The 15,524-nt window shown below is 40.6% G+C and overlaps 1 protein-coding gene across 1 annotated transcript in view; it reads left to right on the forward strand.

The window, feature by feature from the left end:
* The window catches only part of ABCA3 (ATP binding cassette subfamily A member 3), a 117,486-nt gene that overhangs the window by 87,325 nt on the left and 14,637 nt on the right, over nucleotides 1–15,524 (forward strand). The window contains 10 exon segments of the mRNA XM_021006534.2: nucleotides 1,630–1,816; nucleotides 2,793–3,096; nucleotides 7,364–7,637; nucleotides 7,808–8,012; nucleotides 8,888–9,089; nucleotides 9,092–9,106; nucleotides 9,770–9,928; nucleotides 11,180–11,352; nucleotides 14,659–14,787; nucleotides 15,062–15,256. Coding sequence (XP_020862193.1) covers nucleotides 1,630–1,816; nucleotides 2,793–3,096; nucleotides 7,364–7,637; nucleotides 7,808–8,012; nucleotides 8,888–9,089; nucleotides 9,092–9,106; nucleotides 9,770–9,928; nucleotides 11,180–11,352; nucleotides 14,659–14,787; nucleotides 15,062–15,256 — 1,843 coding nt within the window.

Here is a 15,524-nt window from a genome sequence, read left to right on the forward strand (position 1 = left end):
AAGAGTAAATGATCTGATCCATTTCACACACGCTGTCCACCATGCCTGAAATAATCTCCCTTTGCCTTTTGGAATCCCTGATTTTTGTTTTTAAAGAATGAGCTCAAGTGTTACATTCTATGTAAGAAGACTAGAGGGATAGAAAGGGGCCATACTGGGAAGAGCTTTAAATGCCAAACAGCAAAGTTTATATATGATCCTATAGACAGTAGGGAAGCATTGGATTCTTTTTTATTTCCTTTTTGAGAAGGGGGATGATATGGATTTTCACTTTAGGAAAATCAATTTAGAAACTGAGGGATGAATTAAAATAGAAAGAGATTTGAGCCAGGGAGACCAAATAGGAAATTTTTGCAACGGTTCAGATGAGACATAACAAGGGCCGGAACTAGAGTGGTCAGTATACAGGTAGAAAGGAAGGGACATGTGAGGGATGTTATGGAGACAGAAACAAAAAGGTTTGGCAATTAATTGGATGAGTGAGAGAGTTGAAGATAACACTAAGGTTTGGAACCTGGGAGACTGGCAAGAAGGATAATGGTGCCCTTGGTAGAAATAAGGTAGTTCAGAGAAGGGGTAGGTTTAGGGGTACGGGTAGATATTTCATACTGATTTGGACTTGTCAAGTTTGACGTGTCAAGGGAACATGTAGCTTAAAATGACCAATAGGCGATTCATAATGTAAGACCATAGCCTAGAAGATGAACTAGAGTTGATTATATTTAATTTCACCTTTGTAACATCTCTCAGATATGCCATTTTCTCTCCTCTGATGCTGCCACCACCTTGGTGAAGGTCTTCATCTTTTTATGCATGAACTATTGCAATAGCTTGTTGGTTGGTTTGCCTGCCACAAGTCTCTCCCCATTTCAGTCCATTCTCTTCTCAGTCGTCAGAGTAATTTTTTTCTAAAGAGCAGGTCCAACCATGCCACTCCCATGCTCAGTGAACTCCAGTGATCAAATATAAAAGCCACTCTTTGGCTTTCGAAGTCCTTCATAACCTAGCTGTTCCCTCCAACTTTCAATTCTTCTTCCACGTTATACCTCTCCTTCCCTCCCCTCCTCTCCCGTGTAGTCTTTTATCCAATGACATCAGCCTCTTTGCCATTCCTTGAGCAGGATACTGCATCTCCTAATTCCAAGCATTTTCACTGGTTGTCCTACACACTTGGAATGCTCTCCCTTTTCATCTCCATCTACTGCTTCCTTCAAGTCCCAGTTTTAATCCCACATTCTCCCTGTTGATTATTCCCAGTTTATCCTGTATGCAGCTTGTTTGTATGTAGTTATTTGTGTTGTTCTCCCCTTAGACTCAAGGGTAGGGACTGTTCTTTGCCTTTCTTCTTATCCAAACCAGCACTTAGCACAGTGCCTGGTATGCACTTAATATGGTAGGCACTTAATAAATGTTTGTTAAGTGACTGGATATATAAATTAAGGATTCATAGAAAGAAGGCAACACTAATCATTTGAGAAACTGCTCCTTTTTTTCCTTCATTCCCTTTTTTCAGCAGGAGTGCTGAATAGCCTTTTTAGTTTCATATTTTTCACATTGACTTAATTCATACACACCAAATTTTATCTGCATTCATAATTTAAAAATATGACTTGTACTCTCTTGGTTCAGAGTTGGTAAACTTGTAGATTCAAGTATGGATATCCAAGCCATCCAGCTTCCTGCCTTGCAGTACCAGCATGAGAGACGGGCGAGTGACTGGGCCATGGATAGCAACCTCAGTGGAATAATGGATCTCACTGACAGCATCGGGGCCTTAATCAAGGAAGATTGTACCACCATCAAATTTAACACCAGGGTGAGCATTCTTACTTGGGACTGTAAGCCTGGCAAATTCAGGATAGATATAAGTGACACAGTTTGGTTTGAACTATCCAAATCCAAGGAAATACTAGCAGTATTGGCCCTGGAATAATCAATACATCTGAGACGTTGGCTTCTCTGTGGTACAGCCTGAAGATGAGCATGTTCTTCCCATTCTAAGTGCTATTTACACATTAACCAGGGTACTAACCATTCTCATCCTCCTATAGAAAAGTCCTGGAAGGAGCATTGAACTCAGGTGGTCTGGGTTCTAATTCTGGCTACATTACTTACTCAGCCTTGTACCCTTGAGCAACATCATTTACCCTGTCTGATTCCCAGTGTCTTCCTCTTTGATCAGGAGGGTAAGAGCCATTCTGCTTACCTCACAGAGCAGGTGTGATGCTCTGGAAGAATCTATGCCAAAAACATTTTTAAAATGTTATAGTATTCCATGGATATAAGGTGACCTTTCTCTCTCTCTCTCTCTCTCTCTCTCTCTCTCTCTCTCTCTCTCTCTCTCTTTCTCCCTCCCTCCCCCAAATTGTGGTTCAGTGACTTGCCCAGGGTCACACTGGCTAGTAAGTATTGTGTCTAAGGCCGGATTGGACCTCAAGTCTTTCTGACTGCAGGGCCATAGCTCTATCCACTGTGCCACCTAGCTGCCCCTCGGTGATATTCTCTTTTTCTAGTTACTAGATCCCTACTGGTGACCTCAAAGGAGAAATTATTCTCTTTTCTTTTCAATAAATACCTTAGACACACATAAGCAGGTTGAACTGCTGAGACAAGTCAGAACTTACCCAGCAAGGCTTCTCTTCAGAGTTATACTCTGTACCCTGTGTTTTCTTTCTACTGCTGAGCTGCAGTTAAATCTTAAATGGCCAGGTATTTGGAGTGGACTGACCTGTCAGCCACTGGCTCTGTTAACTAACCATTGTAACTCCAAGTCTGTCGTCCCTCTCTTGTAGTTCTACCTTCACTGCCAGCAGTTCTATGCCATGTTCACAAAGAAGGCCTTGTACAGCTGGCGCAACTGGAAGATGCTGGTGGCCCAGATCCTTGTGCCCCTGACTTGCATCACATTGGCCCTCATGGCCATCAACTACTCTTCAGCAATTCGGGATGACCCCATCCTGCAGCTAACCCTGGACCAGTATGGTCAGACGGTTGTGCCCTTTTCCATCTACGGAACCTCCAAGCTGGACCAGCAGCTTTCAGAACGCTTTAAAGATATGCTGCAGGCTGAGAAACAGGTGCCTCGGGAGGTGTTGGGTAAGTGCTGCTAGTGTTCGAAGACCTGTCTGCCAGGGGCCAGGAAATAAAATTGGGATGTGTACAGTGTCATCGCACAGAAGAGAAATCATTTACAATTAACAGGGAACATAAACAGCCTTCAGATTGATAAATTGCAGGAAAGTGAAAGTGATAATAATATTAACTCATGCTTTTGTAGGGTTTGAGGTTTCCAAAGTACTTGCCTCACAATCACCCTGTGAGATGTCACACAGCTATTAAGTGTCAGAGCCAGGATTTGAGACAAATCTTCTGACTCCATGCCCAAAACCCTTGCACTCTACCTTGTACCCTTTGTGCAAGGATGTACATTTGTAGGTGCTAAACTTTGTCTTTATGTGCTGTTTGGGAATGTGATGTTAAGAACCATTTGAAAGTTAAAAGCACAGCTCTTTGCTAATAAATTTGAGAATCTAAAAGAAATTTTTATTTATTTTTAAGAAATGTGAAAGAACAAAATTAACAAAACAAGTGGTTGACATCAGAAGGAAAAATTAGTCCTTTAAAGAGCTGCATATCTATATCTTGGGAAGCAAGAAGAGCTTTGATATCCATACCAAACACTAAAATGATTGGAAGAAAAAATAATCAACCAATAATTATAGGCCAATAATAGACCAATGCAAAAGTACTAAATAAATATTTACTAAATTAATAAAATACTAAATAGAATATTTGTAAATAGCACATAATGTAATATTTTTTAATTTATCACAACCAAGCAGAATTTATGACTAGAATAGGATGATTTAATGTCAGAAAATATTCAACATAAAAAGAAAAAAATTAAAAACTATATGATCATTGAAAGGTTCCATAGTATAGTAAAAAGAGGACTGAATTTGTCATCCAGGGACCTGTGTTCAAATCTTGAGTCTGCCACTAATTACTTGTGTCATTCAGCTTCTGGCTTCAGTTTCCTTATCTCTAAAATGAGGGGGTTAAGTCCACAAAAATCATCTTCACTTCCAACAAGAATCAAGGAAAACTGATAAAAAGAGAAATGCCCCTAATGATAACAACCAAAGGAAGGAATGAAGGAGGGAAGGAAGGCTGGCTTATCTCTGGAATTATCCAGATGAAACAAGTACATAAAAAATTTCCTGGAAACAGGCTTTTAGTAAGTGCTTACTGTGTGCCAGGAGAGTGTATGGAGTGTTCAGGGAGCACTAGTGCATCTGGTATCAGGACTTGCTGAGCCTTTTCAAGGCTGCTCATCGACCTTTAGCGTCCACCTTCACCCCACTTTCACCTGTAGCTCCAAGAAGCTGTGGCATGCACAGTGGCCACACCCCAGTTAACCATCTGGGCAGGTGGGCTAAGCTGAGGGTAACCTGTTGGTGAGTTAGGGGGATGTCTACCCCAAGGATGGGAAGACTTCCCCTGGTGGAATGGGCAGATGAGAACAGAGTTCCACTGGCCACGAAGGTGGCCGAAGCAGGTGCCATGGAGCACACAGAGCTTGGTCAGACTCCAGAGACGCCAAGGTTATCCACTGCATCCCAGACAATCACCAGTCATCCTGATTTTTGTCATGCCTGTGGATTTCAATGACTAGAAGAGAGAGTGATGCTGATGACTCCGTACAACTCTGCCTCACTTAAATCCAATTCACAGGCAAGTCAAGACATCACCTATGATCATTGGTCCACTTTGAAATAAAGAACAAACAACATGTGCCAGGCACTGTGCTAAGCTCTGGAACTATAGATATAGACAAAAAGAAAGACAAGTCTTTGACCTCAAGGTGCATGCATCCTATGGGGGAAGTGAGAGTGGGGGCCAACAGAGACAAAAATGAAAGTATTCAGTGCAGGGGCATGGTTCAGAAGTCAAGGACAGAGCCAAGAGGGGAATGAAGGCTGATTTGGGCCCCTCTACAAAGGGGAAGCCCCTAGGAGGAAATCACCAACAGAGAAGGGGCTGGTTCTTGCACGGAATTATTCCAGGTTGAGAAGGCTGCAGAAGTGGTTGGGTATTCCAGGGCAAGGAGGCCCCCAGCCCCAAGCGAAGTTTCAGAATGAAACAGCAGTAAAGGCATGGTTTTAAAATCTGGAAGTCAGGAACTGGGCCAGAGGGGGCATCAAATGTTTAGGCATTGATTTATCAAGACGTGCAAATGACATGAAAACAACCTCAAACTGATTATGACAGATGTAAAGGAGGAGCTGAACAAGAAAAAGTTTGTTCATGGGTGAGTTGAGCAAATATGGTAAAAATTGCCAGTGCTTCTCAAACCACAGCTTTAACACAATGTCAGTCAGAATACCGATAGACTATTTCATAGAATCATATGAAATCATAAGTTTCCTATGGAAAAATAAATGAGAAAAAATATTTTTAAAAACCATGAAAAAAAAAAGCTAAAAGCAAAATGCCACCCTCTTCTCTTAGTCTTTTACTGGGGAAAGTAGATGAGAGGCCTTGGTATGATTTAGTGTCTATGAGGCATCACTTAAAGCAATGAGTGAAAATAAAGTATTTTACATTTTGAAAGGTAACAGTTCAGCAGCCTTTCCTAAGGCACCCAACTGCTTGCTTTTGCCTCCTCAGTACAGAGGTTCGATTAGATATCCCCAACTGATCATCAGGGTCTTGGGGCCTTTCCTGGTTGATGTTCAAATTTGTCATTGCTCAGTTACTCCATCAGGAACTTATATTTACTGTACCTGTTCTTATCTGTGTTGATGCTTGTAATAACCTGTGAGTTTTTCACATGACTTGCTATTTAGCAAGGTCATCTCATCCTGCACTTTTGTAGTTCCTTTAGAAAAAACCAAAGATTTAAATTCCTATGAAATCTCTCGAGTTCCAGCCTGTCAAGATGATTTTGGATCCTGATTCTGTCATCTAGCACTAGCTATCTCTCATTGCTTTGGTGCAGCTGCAGATTTTGATAGGCATATGTTCCATATTTTTATCATTATTCATAAAAAGTGTTGAATAGAATAGTGCTAAGGTCAGAGCCCTTCACAATGCCACTAATTACCTCCATTCATGTTGACATCGTTCAATTAAATGCAACAGGTATTTCTTCAAATAAGAGTTCTTAAACCCACTTATGAAACTGTCTGGTTTTTCATGAACTCAAGCTCTTGACCATACTGGTTGCTGTAATCTAGATGTTTCTCCATTTTAACAGTGCCTTTCCTACAATGTAGTAACATTTTGTTATTCTGTTATTCTGCCTTCAAAGATCTCTCCCATCTGCCCTCTTCTTCCCACTCCCATTATTACCATCATCTCTGACCAGTTTCTTATTGTCTCTTGTCTCCACTACTGCATAATAGGCTTCTAACTGGTATCCTTATCTCCAGTTTCATAACCCTTCTAATCTGTCCTTCACACTGATGCCATATTAACGATCCTCACATACACATCCAATCACGTCACTGTGTTGCTCAGAATGTCAATAATATCTTATTTTTGTTGTGGAGTCATTTCAGTCACGTCTGACTCTTTGTGATCCCATTTGGGGTTTTCTTGGCAAAGATACTGGAGTGGTTTGCCATTTCCTTCTCCAGCTCATTTTACAGATGAGGAAATTGAGGCAAGCAGGATTAAGTAACTTGCCCAGTCACACAGCTAGTGTCTGAGGCCAGATTTAAACTCAGAAAGAAGAGTCTTCCTGACTCTAGGCCAGGCACTGTCCACTGAGCCACTGTATCCTATTGCTTACCAAATAAAGTCTCAGTGCCTTAGTCTGGCATTGAATAACCTCCAGAAAATATACCACCAGCCAATAACAATATTATTTCATATTTTTCCCCTTTTTGTACTCCTCCCTCCAACATGTCTCATGATTGGCACATGCGCCAGTGTCCTTGCTTGTGTTATTCCCTAGAAATGGAATGCCCTCTGGTCCCAGCCACTCTCCCCCATCACTCACTGCAAACCTACTGCTATTTTAAGACAGTCCAAATGCCTTCTCCTCAATGAAGCTTTCTCCAATTCCTCCCATCAAAAAGTATCTTTCCTCAGAAGTCTAGTAGCACTTGATACATTTTGTATATTCTGTATTTTTGTATTGTAATCATGTGAGGACATCTCTCCCCTCTCCACACACACATACACACCCACACACACACACACACATATGCACTCTTGTAAGCTCTTTGAGAGCAAAACTTCTATCTAACATATCTTTGTATCTCCTACAGTACTTAACATAAGGCTTTGCGTTTGGTAGGTGCTTAATAAATATCTATTTAATTGAATTTAATTGCCTGTTGCTTCCCCACACAAGGTGATTTGGAAGAGTTCCTGATTTTTAGGGCCTCGGTGGAAGGTGAAGGCTTTAATGAACGATGCCTTGTGGCAGCTTCCTTCAAAGATGTCGGAGAACAGACTGTTATCACTGCTCTGTTCAACAACCAAGCCTACCATTCTCCAGCCACTGCCGTGGCCATCGTGGACAACATTCTGTTCAAGCTGCTTTCTGGCCCCAGTGCCTCCATTACCGTCTCCAACTACCCTCAGCCCCGAGGTGCTGGCCAGGCCACGACAGAACAAGCCAGCGAGTAAGTACGTGAACCTTGGTTTCACCCAGGGCCGAGGCTTTCATTCTATGAGCCCGGCTGGTTTTAACTTTTTTGTTAGTAGGTCATGTTCTGGAGTGTAGCTGGTAAGGGAAATTGTCTTCTCACTAGATATACTAAAAGCTCTCCTTTTCCCATTCTGTCTCCTTCAGGGGCCACACAGGATTTCACCTAGCTCTTAATTTGCTCTTCAGCATGGCTTTCTTGGCCAGTACATTCTCCATCCTGGCAGTCATTGAAAGAGACATGAAGGCAAAGCACATCCAGTTTGTTAGTGGAGCCTATGTCGTTCATTTTTGGCTTTCTGCCCTGCTGTGGGATCTTCTTACCTTCCTTATCTCCTGTTCCCTGCTGCTGGTGAGTATTGAATAATATGTTGGTTGAAACCCTGTCTCCCATACATTATAGGAGATTTATTTTTGGTTTTATTTCCTTTTTAAGTGCTTTATTTGATGTTCTTTTCTTTTTTTGAATATGGCTGTTAATTTCCAATGACTACCCCCCAAATAGAACTTCTCCTTCTAACTAACAAGTATAATCAAGCTAAACAAGTCAGCACATTGGCCGTGTTTCTCAGCCTGCACCCATAGTTTATCACCTCTCTGCTATGAAGTAGCAGACTTGCCTCACCATCAGGCCTGTGATGTCACTCCTGGACGTTGTGTTGATGAGAATTCCAAAGTTATTCAGTGTTGTTTTCCTTTACCTCATTGTGGTCATCATATAAATCCCTCTCCTGGTTCTTCTTAATTTGGAGCTTCTTCTTTGGCCATTGGTACCCAGGCACTAATCCATCCAAGGAAATGGTTGCAGATGAAGCAACATTAGAAACAACTTGCTTCAGTTTCTCAGGGTCTGCAGAAACAGTAATCTTCCTCAGTTCCTCTATTTTTTGTACCCATTAAGCTGTCCCAGGCTGGGGTTACTAGGGGAATCTTCACTAGTTAGAGCACCTCTGACTCTTTCCAAAGAGAAGAGAGGGAACGTCCTCTAACTAGGATAAAGGTCATCTTTAGACTTGTCGTCCTTAGACTCCTTTAGTAAAGAGAACATGAGCACATCTGTTTTATTGCTGAAGTGTCAGTTTTTATGGGAGATTAAGGAGTTGTGTATCTATTTTAAAGGTACTTGAAACAGCACTTTACTGTTTTTTCTTCCTGATGTTATGAGTTAACTTGCTTTTGTCACCCTCTTCTCCCCCTTTCCCTTGCAAATATGTCTCTGTGATGTAGGTAGTGTTCAGAGCCTTTGACGTGGAAGTTTTCACCCAGGATAACCACCTTGCAGATGCTTTGATGATCTTAATGCTGTATGGTTGGTCCATCATCCCCCTCATGTACCTGATGAGCTTCTTTTTTTCTGGAGCTGCAGCTGCCTACACCAGACTTAGCATATTCAACATCCTCTCGGGCCTTGCCACCTTTCTCATCATCAGCATTTGCGTATGCCAGGTGGGGGACATTGAATTTGTCACCATCCCTCCCCCTAGCAGACACATAGTAATCCCTTCTCCAGATAATGAGCATGTGAGGAGAAGGAGGCACATGAATGGGCACCATCATTAAGAAGACTATTCCTGAGATATCAATGAAAGTCTCTGCTTTTCACAAATCTTTTAGTCTGACGCTAGAGCTAAATCAGACATGCTGACATTGAGTTAGGAAAATAGGCTACTTGGGTGTAGCTACCTCATCATCCCCTTTTCCCATCCTGCAGTCACATAACTTTGGAAACCATTTTGGATTGGTACTTGGAGGAATTGTTATTTCCTCCCTGACAGCCTGTTTTCTCTAGTTTGAGGAAGAATGTTCAAGGGAAACTAGGAATGTACCTAGTGCTGTTAGGGCACAGATAATTTCTGACTTCTGTGCCTGAAGTAAGGCAGATTGACCATATGAGTAAAAGATACAAAACTGAAGGGTTTGATAACCCTAATCCATTTTGAGGAAATTCCCAGAGTAACACTCTCGTTTTCACATGGAGTGATGGGAAAGGAATATTGTTTTGCAGAGAATTTCTGTGGCTTCAGGGTTATTGCACTAGACTCATTTGGCTGCCCTGGGGAAAGAGGGGTTTGCTGCGCAGTAAACTAATCTATCACATTTTCATTACAGGGCTAAAATTGTTGCAACTCTCTAAAACCTTGGATATGGTTTTCCTGGTGTTGCCCAGTCATAGCCTAGGGATGTCTATCAGCAACTTTTTTGAAAACTACGAGACCAAGAGATACTGCACATCCTCTGAGATTGCAGCCCATAACTGCAAGAAATTTAGTGAGTATCCTGAATTCCCTGAGCCCCTGCTTTAGCAGTCCCTTTCTTATCATCTTTCATACTTAAAAGCAGACAGAGGATAAACTGGGGGGAGTTTATAATCTTCCTTGGAACAAAGAGAGCTGGAGCATCCTCAGGAGACACAGAAGTTATTTTCTCAAACGTGGAAGAATCTCTATAAAGTACTTGGAGGTTTTGAGAGATGACCTGGGAAAATTCAAGGTAGTCAGTGGCACATAAACGGAGCTGCTCCAGGACAATATATTTCTTTCCCAAACCCAAGGGGTGCTAAGAAAAGCAGAATAGTATAGTGGATAGAGCACCAGATATGGAGTCAGAAGACTTTTTTTGCCACTTACTGTGTCACCTTGGACAAATCATTACCTCTCTCTGGACCTCAGTTTCCTCATTTGTAATTTGAGAGTTTTTGGTCTAGATAGTCTTCCGAAGGTCTCTCTTTTTTCTTGCTACTAGGACAACATTGTGTTCTCAAGCCATAATGGGTTCCCTGGTACCTTCCATAGCTCAGAGTTGAGGTAGAGAATATGATGTATTATGAACGTCCTAGAGAAATAGGAGGAAGGAAAGAGATTAAAAATGTTAGTCAACCCTTGTTGCTTGGGACTGCTTGGCTGCATTTGGGCATTGAGCTGACTGTATTCTGGACCCACACCCCTAAGCCATGTCCCCAAGAGACCTGGAGACCCACCTCTGGAGTATCCCTAAATTCTAGTTTCTAGTGTATCGGTAATTCATAAATAAAGTGATGATAGTTTTGGGCTCCGTATAAACACAGTGGAAAATCTGTAATTCAGACTTATAACTTTAGGATACCTGGAAGCAGCAGAGCAGAAGGCAGTTTGATATGAATGAGACCAGTAGTGTAATGGTGGAGAAGAGGGAAAGGAAACACAGGGCTTCTTCCCTTCCCAGGAACCTAGTTAACATTGGCTGCAGTTCAGGTAGGTTGAGGCCTTTCTCTAAACATTTACCTCTTCCCCAAACTTTTCATGGCATGGCCACACTGAGTTTGCTACAGGGTAGGGAACCTAAGGTTAGTAGGAAGCTGCATTAGCCAAATTGTGGGAAGAATGATGTGGCCTTCCCGGGCCTCTCAAAGACACATGGGTCCCTTTTGGGGTAATCAGAAGGGAGTGACAGGGAGGTCTTTCCACAGTAAGTAAAAGGGAAGAAAGAAGCCATAGCACCCCAGGGTTTTAAAGTGAACACATATCCTTTTATCATCTCCAGATATTAAATACCAAGAGAATTTCTTTGCATGGAAAGCTCCTGGGATTGGGAAATACATGACTTCTATGGCTGTTTCTGGCTTTGTTTTCCTCATTCTCCTATTCTTCATTGAGACTAACCTCCTTTGGAGACTGAGAACCTTCTTCAGTAACATCTTCAGGACACAGAATTGGGTGAGTAAAATAACCATGTGAGATTTCACTTCTATTCAGCTTTAAACTGGATAAAGGAGATAAATCTAGCCATCTTTCCTGAAGAGAAAAAATAAATTTGAATCAGATTTAGCCAGCACACCATAAGTTTATCCCTATAGCCATGAACATGGTATAACTTCTGCAATCTGAAAATAAGGTTGGCCAGGGACATGATTTTAAACTCCATTTTCCATGATAATACTATTTTAAATCCATAGGCTATCTGCAGGACCAGGGAGTGATACACAAGATACTATTTTTAAATTTCAGCAAAGTGCTATTCCAGAAAAACTGATGCAATTTCCAGCAGACCAGATAAATGAACCTCTATGCCTTAGAAGCTGTCAGAAAAGAAAGTAATCTGTCTCATCCCTTTGAGCAATAAGCTTACTCATTCACATGTGCTCTGGTGTTCCCTTGACTATCTTGAATTCTTTCTCCCTTTCAAAGTCACATTCTCAGAAAGGTTTGGCACCTTCCTTATCTGAATTTAATCACTTCCTCTTCACACTTCCAGCTGGTTTACATCTGCTTCCACTCATCTGAAACTACTTTCTATAAATTTACCAAAAATGCCTTAACTGTTCAATCCAATGGGACTTCTTCAGCTCACATTCTGCTTTACTTCTCTGCAATTTTTGACACCGTTGATCCCTTCTTCCTGGATATTTAGTCATCCCTAAGTTTTCATGCTGCTTTTCTCTCCTGCTTCTACTCCTCTCTGATTACTCTTCATTCTGCTTTGCAAGATCATCATCTGTGTCCCACCCCCTGTTTCCCTAGGCTCTGACCTTATCCCTCTTTTATCATCTCTTTGTGGACGATTCTTAGATCTATCCTAGGTATGTATCCTAGATATATACCTTACCCTTGGCTCTTCCAAACTCTAGGTCCATATCACAAGAAAAGTTACAAAATTATTTACATTCTATTTAGCAATCTCACTATTGGGTTTATATCTCAAGGAAGTTATTGAAAATAAGAAAGGTTCTATCTGTATAAAAATATTATAGTATATGTAAACACTGTACATTGTACCAATATTATAATGTGTAGTAGTGATATTGGAAACAGCAAAAAAATGGAAACAAGCAGTGAGCCCAACAATTTGGAAATGACTAAACAAATGGTGATATAAGAATGCAGGGATAATAAAAAGTAATGAATATGTAGAATCCAGAAAAAATGTGGGAATGAAGTTATGCAAAATGACCAAAGCAGAACCAAAAGAAAACCATGTGCAATTACTGCACTGTTATAAATAGAGACTACTTTACCTGGCAACAGTATTCATCAAAAATGTTGGCTAATATTGGTGTTAACTTAGAAGGCACACATTCAGTCTTTCTTTTAACAAATGGATAACTGAGAAAGCTGAAGTTTGCAGGTACTATCAGTCACAATTAATTTTTATGCTGTTTTGCTTACCTGTTTTCAGAGATAATGTATGCTGGGAAATTCAGTTTTGAGTGCACTGGGGTTTTATATGATGTGTCCAAACAAAATTTATCAACAAACCCCATAGAGTTTCACAAAATCAAGTCACCACAACAGAATCTTTATTTCCCATTGTCATCTATAAGCCCAACAGAAGAGGAGGTCTTTTCTTTCACTTATGGATTCAGCCTTCTTCCTGAGACCAAGACTTCCAATTGCTAAGAAAACTAGTCTTTCTTTAAAAAAATAATAATAATGTTTTAAACTCTTCTCTCCCCAAGAAAAAAAGAAATACATAATCCATGATACCAATATACATAGTCAAGCAAAACAAATCCACAATTTTGCCATGTCCAAAAATGTGTATCTCATTCTACACCTTGATTCCATTATCCTTCTGTCAGAAAGTGAATAGCATCAGTCCACTGGAGTAATGGTTGCTCTTTGCATTGATCAGAGTTCTCATTTATTTCAAAATGGTCTTTTTTTGTAACATTGTTATTAGTAATACCTGGTTCTACTCATTTCACTCGTATCAGATCATGTAAGACTTTCCAAATTCTCCAAAACGGTCCTTTTTGTCATTTCTTATGGTATAATACTATTCCATTGCTTTTATATGCCATAATTTGTTCAGCCATTCCCCAAGTGATAGGCATCCTCTTTGTTTCCAGTTCTGTGCTACAACCAAAAGCTGATATTACCATTTTTGTACTGTTGGGTATTTTTCTTCTTTCTTTGATCTCCTTGGGGTATAAGCCCACTAGTAGTATTTTTGGGTCAAAGCATGTGCATAATTCAGTGACTTCTTGGGAATAGTTTTAGACTGATTTCCAGGATGGCTAGATAAATTCACAGTGCACTAATGAGCTTCTCTCTTTGGCGTTCCTCCAATGATGGTCTTTTTCCTTTTTTGTCACCTTTGCCAGTCTGTCTGATCCAAATGGCATGGAACCTCAGAACTGCTTCAATTTGCATTTCTCTATTAGAGACTTGAAGCATCTTTCCATGTGCCTGTTGATAGCTTGGATTTTTTTTCATGAGAAGCTTACATCTTTATATCCTTTGGCCATTTATCTGTTGGAAGAATACCTATCAGGGGAATATTTGAATCAATTTCATATATATCTTAGATATCAGACCTTGTTGTATCTGCTGCAAATTGTTTTATTGCTGCAAATATTTTTCCTAGTTAATAGTTTCCTTTCTAATTTTAACTGCGTTTATTCTGCTTGTGCAAAAACTTTTCAGTGTTACATAGTCAAAATTGTTTATGATCTTCTCTGTCCTTTAACTGGTCATGAACTGAAAATGCCCTTTATTTAGCTGATTACTCCTGGGGTTTTGTTCTTACAAATGTACCATTCTGTTTCTTTTCTAAAATTTTCTCAATACATTTGCAATTGAACATGAGTTATTTCCTCAATTTCATGATCATGATTGAGCCTAGTTTCTGATGTCGCTTTGTCCTTCTGGAAAGCAGCAGATTATATGTGTATGCACATTTATGTGCATATACATACATATATGTATATATATACGTATACATACATATACATGTGTGTGTATATATATGTATATGTATGTGTGTATATATATGTGTGTGTATATATGTGTGTGTGTGTGTGTGTGTGTGTGTGTGTGTGTGTGTATATGTATAATCTGAGGGAGGGCTAAGAAGTTCCTGAAAAGTCTTCTCCAGAAAACACTTATTTTTTTTTAATATTTCTGAAGACCTAACACATCCCTATTGCCCCTCAGATCCTGCTTTTCTAACCCCACTCTGACCGCAATTGAGCCAGACATCTTCAAGGTATTTACATTTTAATCCTTGTCTCTGGAACCCAGGCACAGACGCATATCCAATCATCAGTGATTCCAAAAGACCAAGATGTAGAAGATGAGAAAAAGAAAGTCTTAGAATCCCTACCAGAGTTGATGCTGAATACCCCACTGGTTATTAAGGAACTGACAAAGGTAAGGCCAGATTATGGTCATTGTTGTCCTGGTCCTTCCCAACTGTACAGCATATCAGATATGTCATTAACTTGGAGCAGCTGGTCTCTAAAATATATGTGTGTTGTCTTTATACATCTGAAGAGTAGTAACTTGGGATGAAGGGGAACGGCACTTGTACTACGTTGCTAGGAGGTGGAGCTTGTGTTTATTTCTTAAGAATCTGCAGCCCCAATTTTCATAATGCCAGGCAGTGGTTCCTCAATCTGTGGGTTCTCTGTTGGGTGCATCTTAGGTGTACAGCCAGAAGGTGCCCTTCCTAGCTGTGGATAGAGTCTCCCTCACAGTCCAGAAAGGGGAGTGCTTTGGACTGCTTGGTTTCAATGGGGCTGGGAAAACCACCACCTTCAAAATGCTGACTGGAGAAGACACAATTACCTTTGGAGATGCCTTCATTGATGGCTACAGCATCATCACTGACATCAAAAAGGTAAGGTTTTGCCAGGAGAGCAGAGGGCCCTAAGATGAATGTGGCATCATAAAAAAGAACTGAAAGCGCTAATGGAGGAATCCATTTCATCTGCTGCTTTTTGTGGCATCACACTTTAGTAGGTCGATATAGGCAAAGTTCTCACTCCCTGTCTCTTGGCAGTCTTTTAGGCAAATAGATTTTTCCAGTCAACTGAGGAATCGGTAAACATTTAGTAAGCACCTGCCACATTCTAGGCACCATGCTAGATGCTGGTAGGACAGAGACA

This window comes from Phascolarctos cinereus, unplaced genomic scaffold (genome assembly GCF_003287225.1).
Source record: "Phascolarctos cinereus isolate Bilbo 61053 unplaced genomic scaffold, phaCin_HiC Scaffold_4;HRSCAF=312, whole genome shotgun sequence".
Taxonomy (NCBI): Eukaryota; Metazoa; Chordata; class Mammalia; order Diprotodontia; family Phascolarctidae; genus Phascolarctos; species Phascolarctos cinereus.